Below are 15200 nucleotides of genomic sequence, written 5' to 3' on the forward strand. Positions count from 1 at the left end.
GGTTACATAGAATGAAAATAATGTCAAACAATATGTGCTGGAAATGTAAGAAGGAAGTGGGCACATATTTGCATTGTTTTTGGGACTGCTCTCTGATTTCACCATTTTGGACTAAAATCTTGGAGGCCCTGGGAGCATGGCTTGGCTCAGAGATCCCTCAGGCCCCAGAACTGTGTTTACTGGGAGACAGATCTCAAATGCCGAACACCCCAAGAAGAGCTTTCACAGTTGTGATGGTTGGTCTGGTGACAGCCTGCAGGATCATCTTAAGACATTGGAAGACCACAAAGTGTCCTGAGCTAAATGAGTGGATTAAAGCAATGACGGATACAGCTTCTTATGAAGCCATGCTCAACAACATGAAAGGGAACAGGGACATGGAATGGGATAGCTTTTGGGACTCATTGAAAAGGACTGCGGCTCTTAGTAATGGATCTGGATGAAGCTTGATTTTCCCGGACATTTATCTTTCTCTCAACTTCTAAATGTTTTTGGATTAACACTGTAACACACACATATAAGACTGTACTCCGGGTTTGGGGGGGGAGGGGGGTGCACCAGCCTTTTTTCCTCTTTTGTTCTGTATTTGTGTTTTGTGTGAAATAATATTCAGAAAATCAATAAAGTTTGAATTACAAAAAAAAAAATCTGATTGGCTCCAAAACATAACCCTGTGGAGCTCCATATGTCAGGTTTCATTGCATGATCTGGTGCGTATGAAGACAGAAGCTGGTGTTTGAAATGTGATGCATGATGAGCCTTATTTTGTGTGTCTCTTGAAAAGACTGAAGATTTTCTCTCATGTCTTTGCAATAGATGATTAATATTGAACATATTAGTATATCTGAGTATTAACAACACAATGTACCTCAACAAAAGGAAATATATCCAGTGTTATCTGGTTGTTTTACTGTTCTCTGGTACAAAACTTGTACTTCACAGTTTATTCAGATGGAACAAATTTGGTGTTAAATCTGTAGCACTATGTTATGTTTTATGAAGCCACTGTGAAAATCCAAAATATCCCAATTTCTAATGTTATTAAGATGTAAAGAGTTCTGGTCTCCACTTAGGCTCTGGTGGTTTATTAACGTTCTAATTCTAATTAGAATTAGCCGTTCTAATTCTAGAATGTGAATTAGAATTACAACAAGCTTAGAATCCAGAAATAATTAATAGGAAAAGTCACTACTTAGTTACTTTTATACTACTACTTGTTAGAAACTTTGACTACTCACTTTTATCCCAGAAAAGGATTTAGAACAAACTCAGAACTTAGCTCATTTTTTAGAAACTGTGGAGTATTCACTATCTAGACCAACATTTCTTAGATTCGTCTTTAGATTACTATCATTTAGAAACTGTGGAGTACTCACTTTTGACCCAGAAAAGGAATTAGATTAGTCTCTCTTTAGCTCATTTTATCAGAAACTGTAGAGTACTCGCTGACTAGATGCAGAGACCAGAAGCCCAGAGGACTCGATAGTCTTGATCACTTTTGGATCAAGACTATTTTTCAGACTCCTGTTCTTCCAACCCGGAAATGTAATTAGACCAGAAGAAATTTAGCAACCCTGAACAAGAGCTCCTAGTAACTTGGTTTGTTATTTTGTTTGTATTTCCTTTTAATTCCTGTAAAGCACTTTGTATTGCCTTGTCCCTGAAAATGTGCTATATAAATAAAATTACCTTTAAATGTCTCTGAAACTTGTGCTCAGTTCAGATCTGCTGCTGTAGAAAATAGTATCTGAATCATTAATTGATGTCTAAATAAGAACAAAATGGATCAAATACGCTTCCAGGTGTGTAAATGTTTAACATTCAGGTTGCCTGGACATTTTAATCGAATTGTGGAGATGAAGATTCATATTTTTGAATATATCTCCACCTTGTGGTGAAGATAAAGTATTACAACCCACAGACCTGCGCACATACATTTGGAAAAAGGTTTTAAATATACTATGCTGTAATATTTTACTTAAAAAAAATGCTGGAAAAGTCAAGTTAACTCCCAGTTTCTGGCAGCATAAGATTTTTTCTTCTCAACAAGAAATCCTGAATTTTTCATTTCAAATGTGACAGCAGACATTTGATTTAACAAAATTTGAACAGCCATTTTTTTAAAAAAACATTTCAAATTGGAAGCTCACTTGACTATTTAGAGTTTCAGCGTGATTAAGTTGGAGAGTTTGCATTTTCGGAGAAGAAAAGTCATAGTGCTGCTTGGTTACTAAAGGATTTAACCTTTTTAACAAAAGAATGGGATTAAATGGGTTTAGCTCAGCAGGAGATTTGACTAAAGAAAACGACAGGAACTTAGTTTTTAGTGAAAATGTCTCAGTACACTTGAAATAAGACAAAACTAGCTTTCAATGAACTTTACTGCAATATATAGCACCTTGTTTTAAGTCAATAATTCTTGAATAGTGATTAAAAAATGTACTAGTTTATTTATTTATTTTGTGTGTCTCTTAAAAAGAGACACACAAAATAATTCCTTTTGTGTGTCTCTTCAGAAGAGACACACAAAAGGAATTAGATTAGTCTCTCGTTAGCTCATTTTATCAGAAACTGTAGAGTACTCGCTGACTAGATGCAGAGACCAGAAGCCCAGAGGACTCGATAGTCTCGATCACTTTTGGATCGAGACTATTTTTCAGACTCTTGTTCTTCCAACCCGTAAATGTAATTAGACCAGAGGAAACCAGAGGTCTCTGGAGAGACAGTCTCTTGAAAAGAGACACACAAAATAGTTTATTTTAGTTTATCTTTTAAACTAATAAAATATTTTCCCCTCGTTATGACAGAAAAAGAATCTGCCAGTGGAACCAATAGTTTTTAAAACTAATATTCATGTGTCATTTACTTAAAACAAGCTCATTTTAGAGAAAAGCTTCTTGTAAGTTAGTTTTGTCTTATTTTAAGTATGTAAAAAAACTTACTAGACAAAAATACTTGGTAATATTTTGTGTTTTTGTAGTGAAAATTAGAAACTCCCATACAAAGATAACTGTGCCTAAGTAACCAGCAGAGGGCAGCAGATAAAACAAATCTGTTCATTTTATTTCTTCATACCTTTTAAGCAGTTGGTCTAAATTTCTCCAGATAATTTAGATGTCACGTTGAATTAATTTACATAACTCTTTTCTTGCACACCATGCATATATTTTATATTTTTACTTATAAATTCAGGCTTACCATGAATCACATAGAGTCTTTGGAAGTTGTGATCACACTGATTGGAAATAAATAAAACTTTGTGGGCTGAAGAATATAATTAGATGAATCTACTTGATGTTTTGAACCGGCTGACATCGGTGAAAGGTTTCAGGTTACAGCGAGTTTTGGGCCCAGACAGGGTCTGCACGGATGAGGTTTCTTCCAGATTTCTGCTGCTCAGACGGAGCGAAGTGTTTACTGTCTAACTACAACATAAAACTTTTTACTGACTCAAAGCATCAAAAATCTGATGCAATATATTTCATTCTAGGATAAAAGCAAAACATCTGAAGTTCTAAGAAATTATTTCATCATATACACCAGTGGTCCCCAAACTTTTTCCTGTGAGCCAGGATAAACAGGATAAACAGGGCCACATCACTTTTCCCTTCTCTGGTGGAGGGCCGGAGTCAGTTTGTAACAGAAAAAGTGTTACACGTTTATCACAATTGTTGAGTAAGGGGGGGAACGCGTTTCTCGATTCATTTTTACCCAGAAAGCACATGGGCAAAAACCGTTAGTGAAACGGTCACTGGGACTGACTAGTATATATTCCATTGAGGGAAAGTAACTATAACATAAAGGCTTGTTTTGAAGTATAAGCTGCTACTTGCAGGCATTACTTCGAAGAATTCAACCCGGAATGCGGCGTATATCTGCTCTACCGCTAGCAAACAACCGTACTGATTAAATAACATAAAAGTCAAGCAGTTCCCTAAAAGTCCAACAGATGGCAGCAATGCACCATGCAAAACAAAACACCCACAGTTTACAGGACACACTTCCTGCTAAAGAGCCCCCTGGTGGTTGAAGAAAAATCCACATATGACCCGGAAAATACAATATATGAAAAAAATCTTAATGCTCTCTGGTATTGTTCGGGGGGCCACTAATATACACTGTAAAAATAAAGAAAAAAAGGGTATTGTATATTCTAGAATATTTTAAACATAAATAAGTGAATATGCACTTTACGTGTTTCTTGCCAATACTTACATTATTTTAGTGCGTGCATGCGATTTCTAATTTTGGTTTAAGCTTTAGGTTTGTCTCAACGTCTTGCATATTTTTGGTCACATTAGATAGAGTATAGAGAAATTAACTACATAAGAGTTGCAATATTTCTAAATATTACTCAAGTAAAAGCAAAAATACAGTAAAATTACTCCTAAAAGTACAATTTATGGCATGTGAAAATTAAATACAGTGGGTCAACATTAAATCGTACTTGATAAAAAAAGGATTTGCACTAATGATTAAAACATAAAAACACAACAGGCACTGATGTTTCATTATTCACTACTCTAAACACTTAAACAGATGTTTTTTTCAGGGAAACAGACTCAATCCAAACAGTGGGATTTTGGATGAGACAGGAATTACATTAACATGTTTTTCCAAACTGGGTCCCGTCTCTCATTGAGGAGCCGCTTTTAGAAACTGACTCCTGTGTGAAAATAACCTGATCAGGTCATAAAATGGAGGAATTACAAAATAATTGAGAAATAATTCACATGAATTTTGTATGAAATGAGGATAATTGTTTACCTCCTCAATTAGTTTTAACATGTAAAAAAAAAAGAGTTTGCCATAGAAATGCCGATCATATTGTTTAGCGAAGATCACATCTCAAAGCGTTCTCTGAATTTCTAAACAACTTAAAGATAAACACAATTGTTTTTTTATACCTTTGCAGCTGATTGAAATTTTAAACTGACTAATTTAAGAAACATTCAGCAGATCTACAAGGAATAAGTTTTAAAAAATTTAAACTAAGCTTCAGGCTAAGCAAGGACATAAATAAACTTCCTCATAAATCTCCTGGTGAGAGTCTGGAAAATTCATCAACCTCACTTTCTTACACAGCCAGCAATAATGAATCTGACTAAAAAGACAATCAGATTAAACCCAAGGAGCAAAGAAGAGGCTAAATAAATGGAAACAGTTGCTGTATTTAATAGTATAATCTTCACCCAAGTTAATTCTGTCCAATTTAGTCTGATTACAATCGGAGACGCGGAGGTGGCAGCCCTGCAGTGTCCGCCGGGAATCAGTGAAATTCAAACCAAGCATAATTACCTAAAACTCCCTGCCAAGACCAAACCAGATGGCTGTGCAGTCTACAGTACGCAACAGCAAATTATTTCTTTCCCTTCATTGTCAAAGCAAATCTACACAGCACCCACTAGAGACAAGGGTGTAAAGACTATCATGATGTGTGTTTATTTTTGAGTTTTTCTGTGTGATCCTGTTCCCTGTGAGTCCTGTCTCTGCGTCTTCCCCGTTGATTGTCTCCCAGGTGTGTCTCKKTCCCTTGATTACCCCATGTGTATTTAGTCTCACCTGTTGTCTGTGTTCCTTGTCGGATCCTTGTCTAATGTTGTCGTTTGTTGCCATGTGATGCCTGTTTCTCCGTTGTTCCGTGTTTGGATTATTATCATTAAATTAATAATTTTCATCACATCCTGGGTCTACCTGCGTCCTCATCCTCACCACAACACCCCACTTATGACAATGGCATCCTTGAATTTTTGATTGTCATATATAATTTTTTCATTTTAGTCTTTATAATACTAGACTTTCCACAATTCTTGTTTTCCTGTCTGACATCGGACGGGAAAAAATAGTCAGATTATAATCAATCAAATTTTATTTGTATAGCACATTTCAGCAGCAAGGCATTTCAAGGTGCTTTACATAATTAAAGAAGAAAAAGAATAATAAAAACAGTGTGACATTAATAAATAGAAGAAAAATAACAGATAAAAACATTAAAAACATCGAAGAGAATCATCAAAACCCGCACTCTAACCCTAATTTAGCCATAAGCAACTCTAAACAGGTGGGTTTTAAGTTGATTTTTAAAGGCACCCAGTGTTTCAGCTGTTTTACAGTTTTCTGGAAGTTTGTTCCAAATTTGTGGTGCATAGAAACTGAATGCTGCTTCTCCTCGTCTGGTTCTGGTTCTGAGGCTGCAGAACCAGAAGATCTGAGGGGTCTAGAGTCTAGACGGTTGGTACAACAATAACAGATCTTTAATGTATTATGGTGCTAAACTGTTCAGTGATTTATAAACTAACATCAGTATTTTAAAGTCTATTCTCTGAGCTACAGAGAGCCAGTGTAGGGACTTTAAAACTGGTGTTATGTGCTCTATCTTCCTGGTTTTAGTGAGAACGAGAGCAGCAGCATTCTGGATCAGCTGCAGCTGTTTGATTGATTTGTTAGTCAGACCTGTGAAGATGCTGTTGCAATAATCAATGCGGCTAAAAATAAACGCATGGATGAGTTTCTCTAGATCGTGCTGAAATAAGTCCTCTAATCCTGGAGATGTTCTTCAGGTGATAGAAGGCCGACTTTGTAACTGTCTAAATGTGGCTCTGCAGATAGAGATGAGACAAGGAGTCATTTTGTCCATAACAGAGTGTTCCTTATGAATCTCTTGTAACATTTCTTGTCTATAAAATCATAAGATTCATAGTTTCTTTTACAAAGGACATTTAGTTCCATTAGTATTTTTGTTTTTCACAAAGTAGCATCAGGGCTTCGTTTCTTTTTTTGTATTTATGTTTGTCCTTAACTTGATTTTTGTTGGCAGATTAGTTCCAATTTACATCAAACTAACTTTTAGCCACATAAAACAAATTATCTTTTTTATTATTAGATGAATATGTAATCACATCTCTAGTCAAATCACACACTGTTACTCTTCAGCATCAAACAAGTTTGTAACTCCCTTTGTTAGCCTCTATCCAATTTGCACCCTAACGATTATGTTCCCTTATTTCCTTTAGTCTTAGCTTTGAGGGTGCTTCCTAACATGTCATTTCCTTCAGCTTTAACGTTTGTGAGCATGTGAACTATGTGAATACATGTATGTGTAATCAAGCCTGCTGTCATGGTGAGGTAAGAGAAGACACAGGCAGGCCAGCATGAAGTGAAGATGATGATTTAATGATGATAAACACAGGAACACAAGAAGCTGACAGAACGGACTGGTTACACACAACGAGGATCCGACAAGAGACAAAGACAACAGGTGGGACTAAATACACTCGGAGGGTAATCAAAGAAACGAGACACAGCTGGGATCAATCAACAGGGAAGACAGAGACTCACAGGGGAACAGGCTAATAAAAACAGAAAAACATCAAACTAAATACACAGAAAACACAGATCACAACACCTGCAAATAGCTAAATGAGATAGAGGAAAACAGAATTTTTTATACTCAACAGGGTCATTTTCACAGCTCATCAATAAACAAAATGATTCTACTTTGGGAGCAAAGGCAGATGTGAATATTTGTAGATTGGAAAGGAAAATGTTTTTCTCAAAAGAATAACATCAACCTGAAAATAAACAACAGTTGCTCTTTCTCCAGAAAATGAGTTTTATTTCCTCACTGCAAAGCTTGTGCACTGCAAAAGCAGAAAACGTACTGGTTATTTTTATCTAGTTACTAGTGTAAATATCTCTGTTCAGTTGAGATAAGGCAAAACTTAAAGTAACTTTGCAGCCAAATTTAGAATCTGCTTGTTTTAAGTCAATTCCTTAATACTGATTAAAAAGTTCTTGTTTCATTGGCTGATTATTTAAGTTATAAGAGCAGAAATGTTTGGATGTTAGTGAAATAATCTGTCAATGGAACAAGAAAATTTTTCAGGTTTTGTTAGAACGATGAGATGTTAAGGTTACTCTGTATGCAGATGACAGCGCAGATCAGTGTCTGTCCTGTGATTGGACAGATCAGTGTCCATCCTGTGATTGGACAGATCAGTGTCTGTCCTGTGATTGGTGGCTTTCTCTCCAGCAGGAAGTTGTGAACAGAGTTTAAAAGCTGCTGCAGGACTGCAGACATTCACAGAAAGCTGGACCAGCAATGGCTCTGCTGAAGGTTCTGCTGCTGCTGGGGCTGGGTGAGTCAGAAACACTGGACACACTGGGGAAACTGGTCACACTGAGGAAACTGGACACACTGGGAAAACTGGACACACTGGGGAAACTGGTCACACAGGGGAAACTTCCACTGGTTCCAGGGAGGCTGCTCTCTGTGACTCTCAAACTTCCCTCTGATTCTGTTTCAGACTGAAACTTCTTTACATATGAACTGTGATGCTTTTTAATCTTTAATCCTTGGGTTGCTGTGGTGGTGCAGGGGTTAAGCCTCCTTATGCATCCCATATGAGGAGGCTTTAGTCCTCGATGTGGCTGTCGCAGGTTTGATTCCCAGCCAGGTGACCTTTGCCACATGTCTTCCCTTTCTCTCTTTACCTACTTTCATGTCTTAGCACTTTAAAATAAAGGTCACTAGAGCCAAAAGAAAAAAAATTTTATCTAAAAAAAAAACCTGTTTATCCTTTTTCTGTTCCAGCAGCCATGTTTGCACCTGGTTTCTGAATAAAATCCTCCTTTTTTCTTCTCCAGGTGTTTCAGTGAACTCCGATGTTTCTTTGCAGAAGAGAATCATTGGAGGTCATGGCTGTGACGACACGGAGCGCCTTTATCATGTTCGGCTGGAGATCACAATCTTTAAGGGAACGGCCATCTGTGGAGGATCTCTGATCCATCCTCAGTGGATCCTGACTGCAGCTGACTGCTGGAAGTCAAACACAGGGTAGGAAAGAGGCATAAACAGTTTTATCTGCTGATGATCAGGTTTTCTGTGTGTTCATTATAATCTAACCTTTTTTGCAGGACTAACATAGCAGTTGTAAAAGTTCATCCACGGACTGGTACACCGCAGGGTCACAGAGTCACAAACAATCCTGTGCTCTATACTGACAATGGCCAGAAGCATGACATCATGTTGCTGAAGCTTCCGAAACCAGTAACAGATGTCCCTCTTGCTCCGCTACCTGACTGCAGTAATCGTCCTAAAGTGTAAGTCTTTCTCTGATCATAAACATGACTTCAGGTTTTCCATCACCAGTCTTGCCGCCTCTTCTTCAGCACACCTGAGTCAGGTAATCAGGCCAGCAGCAGAACCAGAACCTGTTATCTCAGGTGTGTTGGACCAGAGATACATGTAAAGGACACAGGACACTGAGGACTGAAAGAGGACACTTCTGTGTCAGTGGATGAAGTCCTGCATGGATTTATTTCCTGTTCTTTCATTGTTCTTCATAACAATTTTCTACATTGTTATCTTGTATTTTTACATTTTATTCTAATTGTGTTTCAGAGGTGATATTGTTCAGCTGGCGGGAGAGGGAGCAATGACAACTGGCACCAAAAATCGGCAATGTGAGAAATATTAAAGTTATGAGAATAAAATCTTTGTTTCTGGGTGAGTGAAGAAGATGTTTATGATTCTCTTGTTTCTATACAGTGCGCGCTGTTCTTGTTGCAAAACATCTTCAGTGTGTTGACATGAAAGTTGTTGAGGTTTCCCAATTTCGGCCAAGTGATGGCCATACATTCTCTGCTGCAGAACCGAACACGGACGCATGTTATGTAAGTTTGTTTCTTCAATATCTTTCTACAGTAATCAGAAGACTTTTCGTTTTTACAACATAAATATATCGATACAAATTTTTCTACAGGGCGACGCTGGTGGAGCAGTGGTGTTAAACGGCACAATTTATGGTGTGATTTCTGTTGGTGGATCACACTTTCCATGCAAGAAGCCAGTTTCAATCATGGATGTGTGTGAATACATTGGATGGATAAAAACAACAACTGGGGCTAAATAAAACATGAACCATCATGAAATATACTTCTCATCAAATTTCCTCTCAGATATAATTTCATTATTGTTTCTTGATCAATTTGATCCACATGTTTATAGAATTAGAATAAATCAATAGTTTTGCTTTTTCAAACCTGACCTTGATCTCCCTAATGGATCTTTGTCTGTCTCAGAAATGAACAATAAATCAATAAATGCATGAAAAAGAAACATTTCCTGGCTGATCGTCTTTAGATTTATGGTTCAATTTGTTCAGTTGATATTTTCCCTGAACTGAGTCTTAAAATGTGACATGAGCTTGAAATCACATGAAGAGGAACACCAGAAGTAAATGTATTCAGTTTTTGTCTTGTTTTACAGAGGAGATCATTATACACTCGGAGCAAGGCAGATTCAGTGCTATGAGCAACTTTAAACCCAGACTGAAACTTCTCAGTTGTATTATTATCTTTTAAAAACATTTCAAGCTGAATAAACACATTTTTCAAGAATTTTAGGTTAAAAAAGACAATTTAGAAATGGGCCTGAAATTTGCTAGGTCACTGTAGTCTAGATTGGATTTTTTAAGAAGGGGTTTGACCACAGCATGACTGCAATGAGGTATTTATCACCTTAAGAAGATAGCTGCCAAAATAATAAAAATGTATTTTATCAGATGAGTAGGAAGACGGCCCAATGGATAATTTGAAGGCCGCAGATGCTTAATAACCAGTCAGTTCATCTATAGAAACTGGCTGAAAATGCTCCAGAACAGCTATACAGTGTGGCATTACATGGGAATTTAAATCTACCAGCTTATTCGAGCCTCTAAGGGACTCTGCAGCTCTGAAGTTACTATTCCTGATTTAGTTCTAGAGAACTTTAAACTCCAACAAGACCAAAGAGCTGTGCACAAAAAATAATGCAACAGAAGTCACATAATGCAACAACTAACTAATATTGAGATCCTAATGTAAAAATAATAAGAAATAACATTATGTGTTTAATGAAGATACAACGAAAATTTGTTCAAAAGTTAAAATCTGGAATAAAATAAGCCTGCAGACGCTCCTCAACCACTGGAGATTATCCTGTACGCCTTGCAGCATGCGTTGTGGCTCCTCAGCTGCTGTGCACTGACTCCAGTAAATCCAGGTGTCTCCTTTCCCCTGGACGGACAGCATGAGATGTCCTCTCCACAACTTGGCATGGTCGGGTGAAGCGAGGTTCAGACCACTTTCTTTTGATGACCTTCAGCCGTACCCAGTTGATTCCTGGAGTCGGTCCTGACCCCGGGCATTCCTGTGTTGTCTGGTAGTTTGCAAACTTCGCTGCCAGGATCTGTAACTCATTAAAGAAATCAGATAAATATGCAGGTTCACCTGTCCATCCAGGAATCCGGGTGGCAGGTCCTGGAAACATCCTTCCCGTCTGGAGCTCATATGGAGAAAACCCTGTTGATTTGTGAATGTACATTTGGACAGACATCAAAGCAATAGGCAATGCATCTACCCAATTTAATTTAGTATGTGCACAAATTTTAGCCCATTTTTGTTTGATTGTTTGGTTTAATCTCTCAACCTTGCCTTGTGATTGTGGGTGATATACTGTACCAAATGAATGTTTTAGTCCCAGCATCTGCTAGACTTTCTCTAGATCTTGGTTCCTAAAATGAGTGCTGTTGTCTGATCTAATTTTCTCTGCAAATTCATGACTTGGAATGTAATAATTGATCAGAAACTGTATGACAGCTTTGCTGTCCTCCTTTTTCGCTGGTCACGCCTTTAGCCAGCCCGAGTATGCATCTACGCACATTAATACATACCTGTGTCCTCTGACAGGTGTTATTATATCTGTAAAATCAATAATGATTTCTTTACCTGGTTGTGAAGTCAAAGGGAAATGTCCCATTGGTGGTCCGATGGTTAGTTTTGCATTGTGTTGCCCACAAATTTCACATGTTTTCACATGGTCTTTGACCATGTCTCTCAGAAAAGGATGCCACCAATGCTCTAGGTTTTTCATCATCTGTGAAGTCCATATGCTTCCTGGAGAACCTGGATTCTCATATTAGGAGGAAGAATTGCTTTACCATTCAGTTCCCGCCAGAGCCCATCATTGCAGATGGCCCCTCTTGCTTTCCAGACAGATCGTTCTTCTGGTGACACCCCCTTTTGGTGTTGAATAATTTTCTCTAGATGGTTCTGTTCCACCTGCTCAGGTTCAGTACTTACCATTAATAGAGATGGCAAGTATCCAGCTGCCCTCTTGGCGGCCTCATCCACGGCCACATTACCTGCTGTGACTCTGGTCTTGCTTTGATCATGACCCCTGCATTTAATCACAGCAACAGATTGAGGCAGCAGTAATGCCTCTGCTAATTCTTTCATTTCTGTCTCATGTTTTATGGGCTTTTGTGCTGCAGTTATAAACCCTGCTCTAAGCCACTGAGGAAGTTTTATGTGCACAGCACTAGCCACATAGGCTGAATCACTGTAAAGGTTCACTCTTTGTCCCTCAGCTAATTTTAATGCTTTGATCACTGCTTTAAATTATCTTCTCTGTGCTGATTGGGCACCCTGAGGCAGTTTTTTCGCCTTCAGTACCTGAAACTCGCTGCCTAAATCTTCCACTATTACATATGCTGCTCTCAATCCGTCTGTGTCATGTTTAAAACAGCAACCATTTGTGTAAAAATTTCACATTTTCACCTCCTAGGGAAGTGGCTTGTAATTCAGGTCTTATTTTTTCTTCCTTTTGTACTAACTCCTCAGTTATGTGGTTGTCCTGCTGGCATCCTGTCAGCCATATTCACATATTCATGTACAAAATTTATGTCGGGTGATTCCAAAATTTTGCTAAATTTTTGTTGTCTCAATGTTGTCAATGTGAAGTGCTGTGAATTCACATATGCTACTACACTGTGTGATGTCATAACCTGCAATGGATGACCCATTACAACGTGTGCTGTTTTCTGAATTGCTTTTCTCCACACCTGCTGCATGTCTTGTACATGATGGGTGTCTTTTCTCTATAGGATCCAGCACTGCGCTGACGTATTGGAGAACTCTCCTCTCACCCCCTTTTTTCTGATACAGAACTGCATTAACTGTCAGTTCTGTTACAGAAGCATCCAAATAGAACTGCAAATTGTAATCCGGAAGAGCCAATTGTGCGGCAGCAGCCAATTTTTGTATCAGACAGATAAATGAATTTTCTGCCTCTGTAGTCCAATTTAGAACATGGCCGAGATTACGTATCCCATGTTCTCTGACTAATGCCTGTAAGGGGTCTGTTAGTCCAGTATAATTAGGAACAAAGTTCCTACTATACCCAGTCAATCCAAGCCACAAACTGTGAACATTTCCTTCACAGTTCGTGGCTTGGGGTGATTCAAGATCACGGATTTGTGACTGGCAGACATCTGAGTGCCTGACCCAGTGATAATCCATCCCAAAAAAGAAACATGTTTTTTGGTAACCTGCAGCTTAGATTTGCTTACTTTAAAGCCCTTGCCAGCTAAGTGTGATAACAACTGTCGTGTGGCTTCAATATAAGACTCCGTCTGTGCTGCCAACATGAGGTCATTAACATACTGAATCAAGGTCACACCTTTTGGCAACGGACAATCCACTAAATGTTTCAAAACCCTTTTGATTGAAAATCCCTGGGGACAGAGCAAAGCCCTGGGGAAGACGCATGTATCTCAGCTGCTGAAAGGGCCGTGTGATCAGGCTGAGCTGTAGTCCCAGCAGTCAGTTCAATATCACAAAAATTCGTGTTTGTTGTTGAACGTCCCTGTTATGTGCTTTGGGCACATTATGATTTTTGTCTATTTCTTTTCTTTGTTTTCTTATAGACTTTAGTTGAATGACCTTTTGTTAATATATCTTGGAGTTAGGATAATTTCTTTTTGGTCATACGTTAATTTGTGGCGCTGTTGGTCCACCTATGAATAGGCTGGCTTTCGGCATGTTGAGAGTTCAGCCTTTCCACTCGCTTCCGCTCGCTCCACCACCACCGGGCGCGGTGCGCACGTCCAGTCGCTGTGGGCCGCAGCTTTCCAGCCTGCCATGCGGTATTTCTGTTAGCCTTTGTTTGCTTTTCTTGTGATTTTTGGCCTGGTGGGACCGGTTGTCCTGTTTGCGATCTTTCTTTTTATTAGATTCTTTTTTGATTTAGACCGGTGCTAGTAGGGGCTTCGACGGCCCTGTATAAGGTTGGCCCCCTGCTGTACCGTTTTGTTCTGTTTGATCGGCTCACCAGGTCCAACTTTCTGTTACTACTTTGGGGTTTTGTTTTTCTTCTTTATTGGACACGGGAAACTGAGGGCATTTAACTCTCTTTCTCCACAGAAAATCAGAAGCAGCTGAACCAAGAAACCCAAAGTTCAAGAGAGTTTAAGAATAAAATATTTTGTTAAACCCTCATTCCTGTCTCGTGTCCTCAAATATGTTGTGCCCTTGGTGGACGTAACAGTCCCAAAATGGCTCTCAAGTCTCCCAGAGCCAATGTTAACCCTTTAGTTAGGGAATCTAATTCATTCAACCAAGGAACAGCTCCGTCCGCCAAAGAGGGGAGCTTTTCAATAAAGGCCTGCACATCTCCAAAGGAAAATGGCTTATATTTTTGTCCTTGTGGTGTTCCTAATAAAGGCATGGTAAGTTTGGGGGAATCGCCAGAACCACTCAACAAAGTAGTCAGACGATTTGATAAATTAGACATCTGTTGTTCCATATTTTCAATATTGTGCTAAATTCTGTCTTGTAATTGAAAACATTTCTCCTGAAGAGAATCTAATTCTGCAGCAGTTGCAGCAACCTCAGCAGTGCTGCATTGAGGGGCTAGCACAGGAGGGGAGCATCACTCTGGCGCTCCAAGGAATCCACTGAACACCCAGTGGACTGTGGAGTGGGGGACAAACTTAATTTGTTTCGTTTGGATTGGACTTGGAGGCGATGATGACTCATCGTCGAAAAGCGGGTCCTCTTTAACGAGACACACGTGGCGTAGGTGCAAAAGAAGGAAGAGAAAAACAAAGTCTTTCACGCTGCACTCGGTCTGCCATGAGAAGACTATCAGAAACAGACCGAAAGCTTATAACAGACCAAGGGGGAGAACTCGGCAACACTGGTGCCTCCTGATCCAGTGGACCATTAGGAATAACTGCAGGAGGAACTCTCACAAGATCCCATTCCTCCATGCCAATACAAACATCCAATAATGGGTGTAATCCATTATTGGATTACACCACCTCCTATTATATGGAGGTGGTGTAATCAAGTATGCAAACATCTAAAAGACATGGAAA

At 38.9% G+C, this 15200-nt stretch overlaps 1 protein-coding gene across 1 annotated transcript; it reads left to right on the forward strand.

The window, feature by feature from the left end:
* The first annotated feature begins 8032 nt into the window (after positions 1-8032).
* Positions 8033-10122, forward strand: LOC103477684 (trypsin I-P1-like). The gene is made up of 6 exons (XM_008430950.1): positions 8033-8138; positions 8647-8836; positions 8917-9102; positions 9404-9465; positions 9551-9675; positions 9765-10122. Exons 1-6 carry the CDS (start codon positions 8102-8104, stop codon positions 9912-9914), a joined length of 750 nt encoding a protein of 249 aa, XP_008429172.1. The 5' UTR covers positions 8033-8101; the 3' UTR covers positions 9915-10122.
* The last annotated feature ends 5078 nt before the right edge of the window (positions 10123-15200 follow it).

The sequence above is a fragment of the Poecilia reticulata genome, linkage group LG16 (genome assembly GCF_000633615.1).
Source record: "Poecilia reticulata strain Guanapo linkage group LG16, Guppy_female_1.0+MT, whole genome shotgun sequence".
NCBI lineage: Eukaryota > Metazoa > Chordata > Actinopteri > Cyprinodontiformes > Poeciliidae > Poecilia > Poecilia reticulata.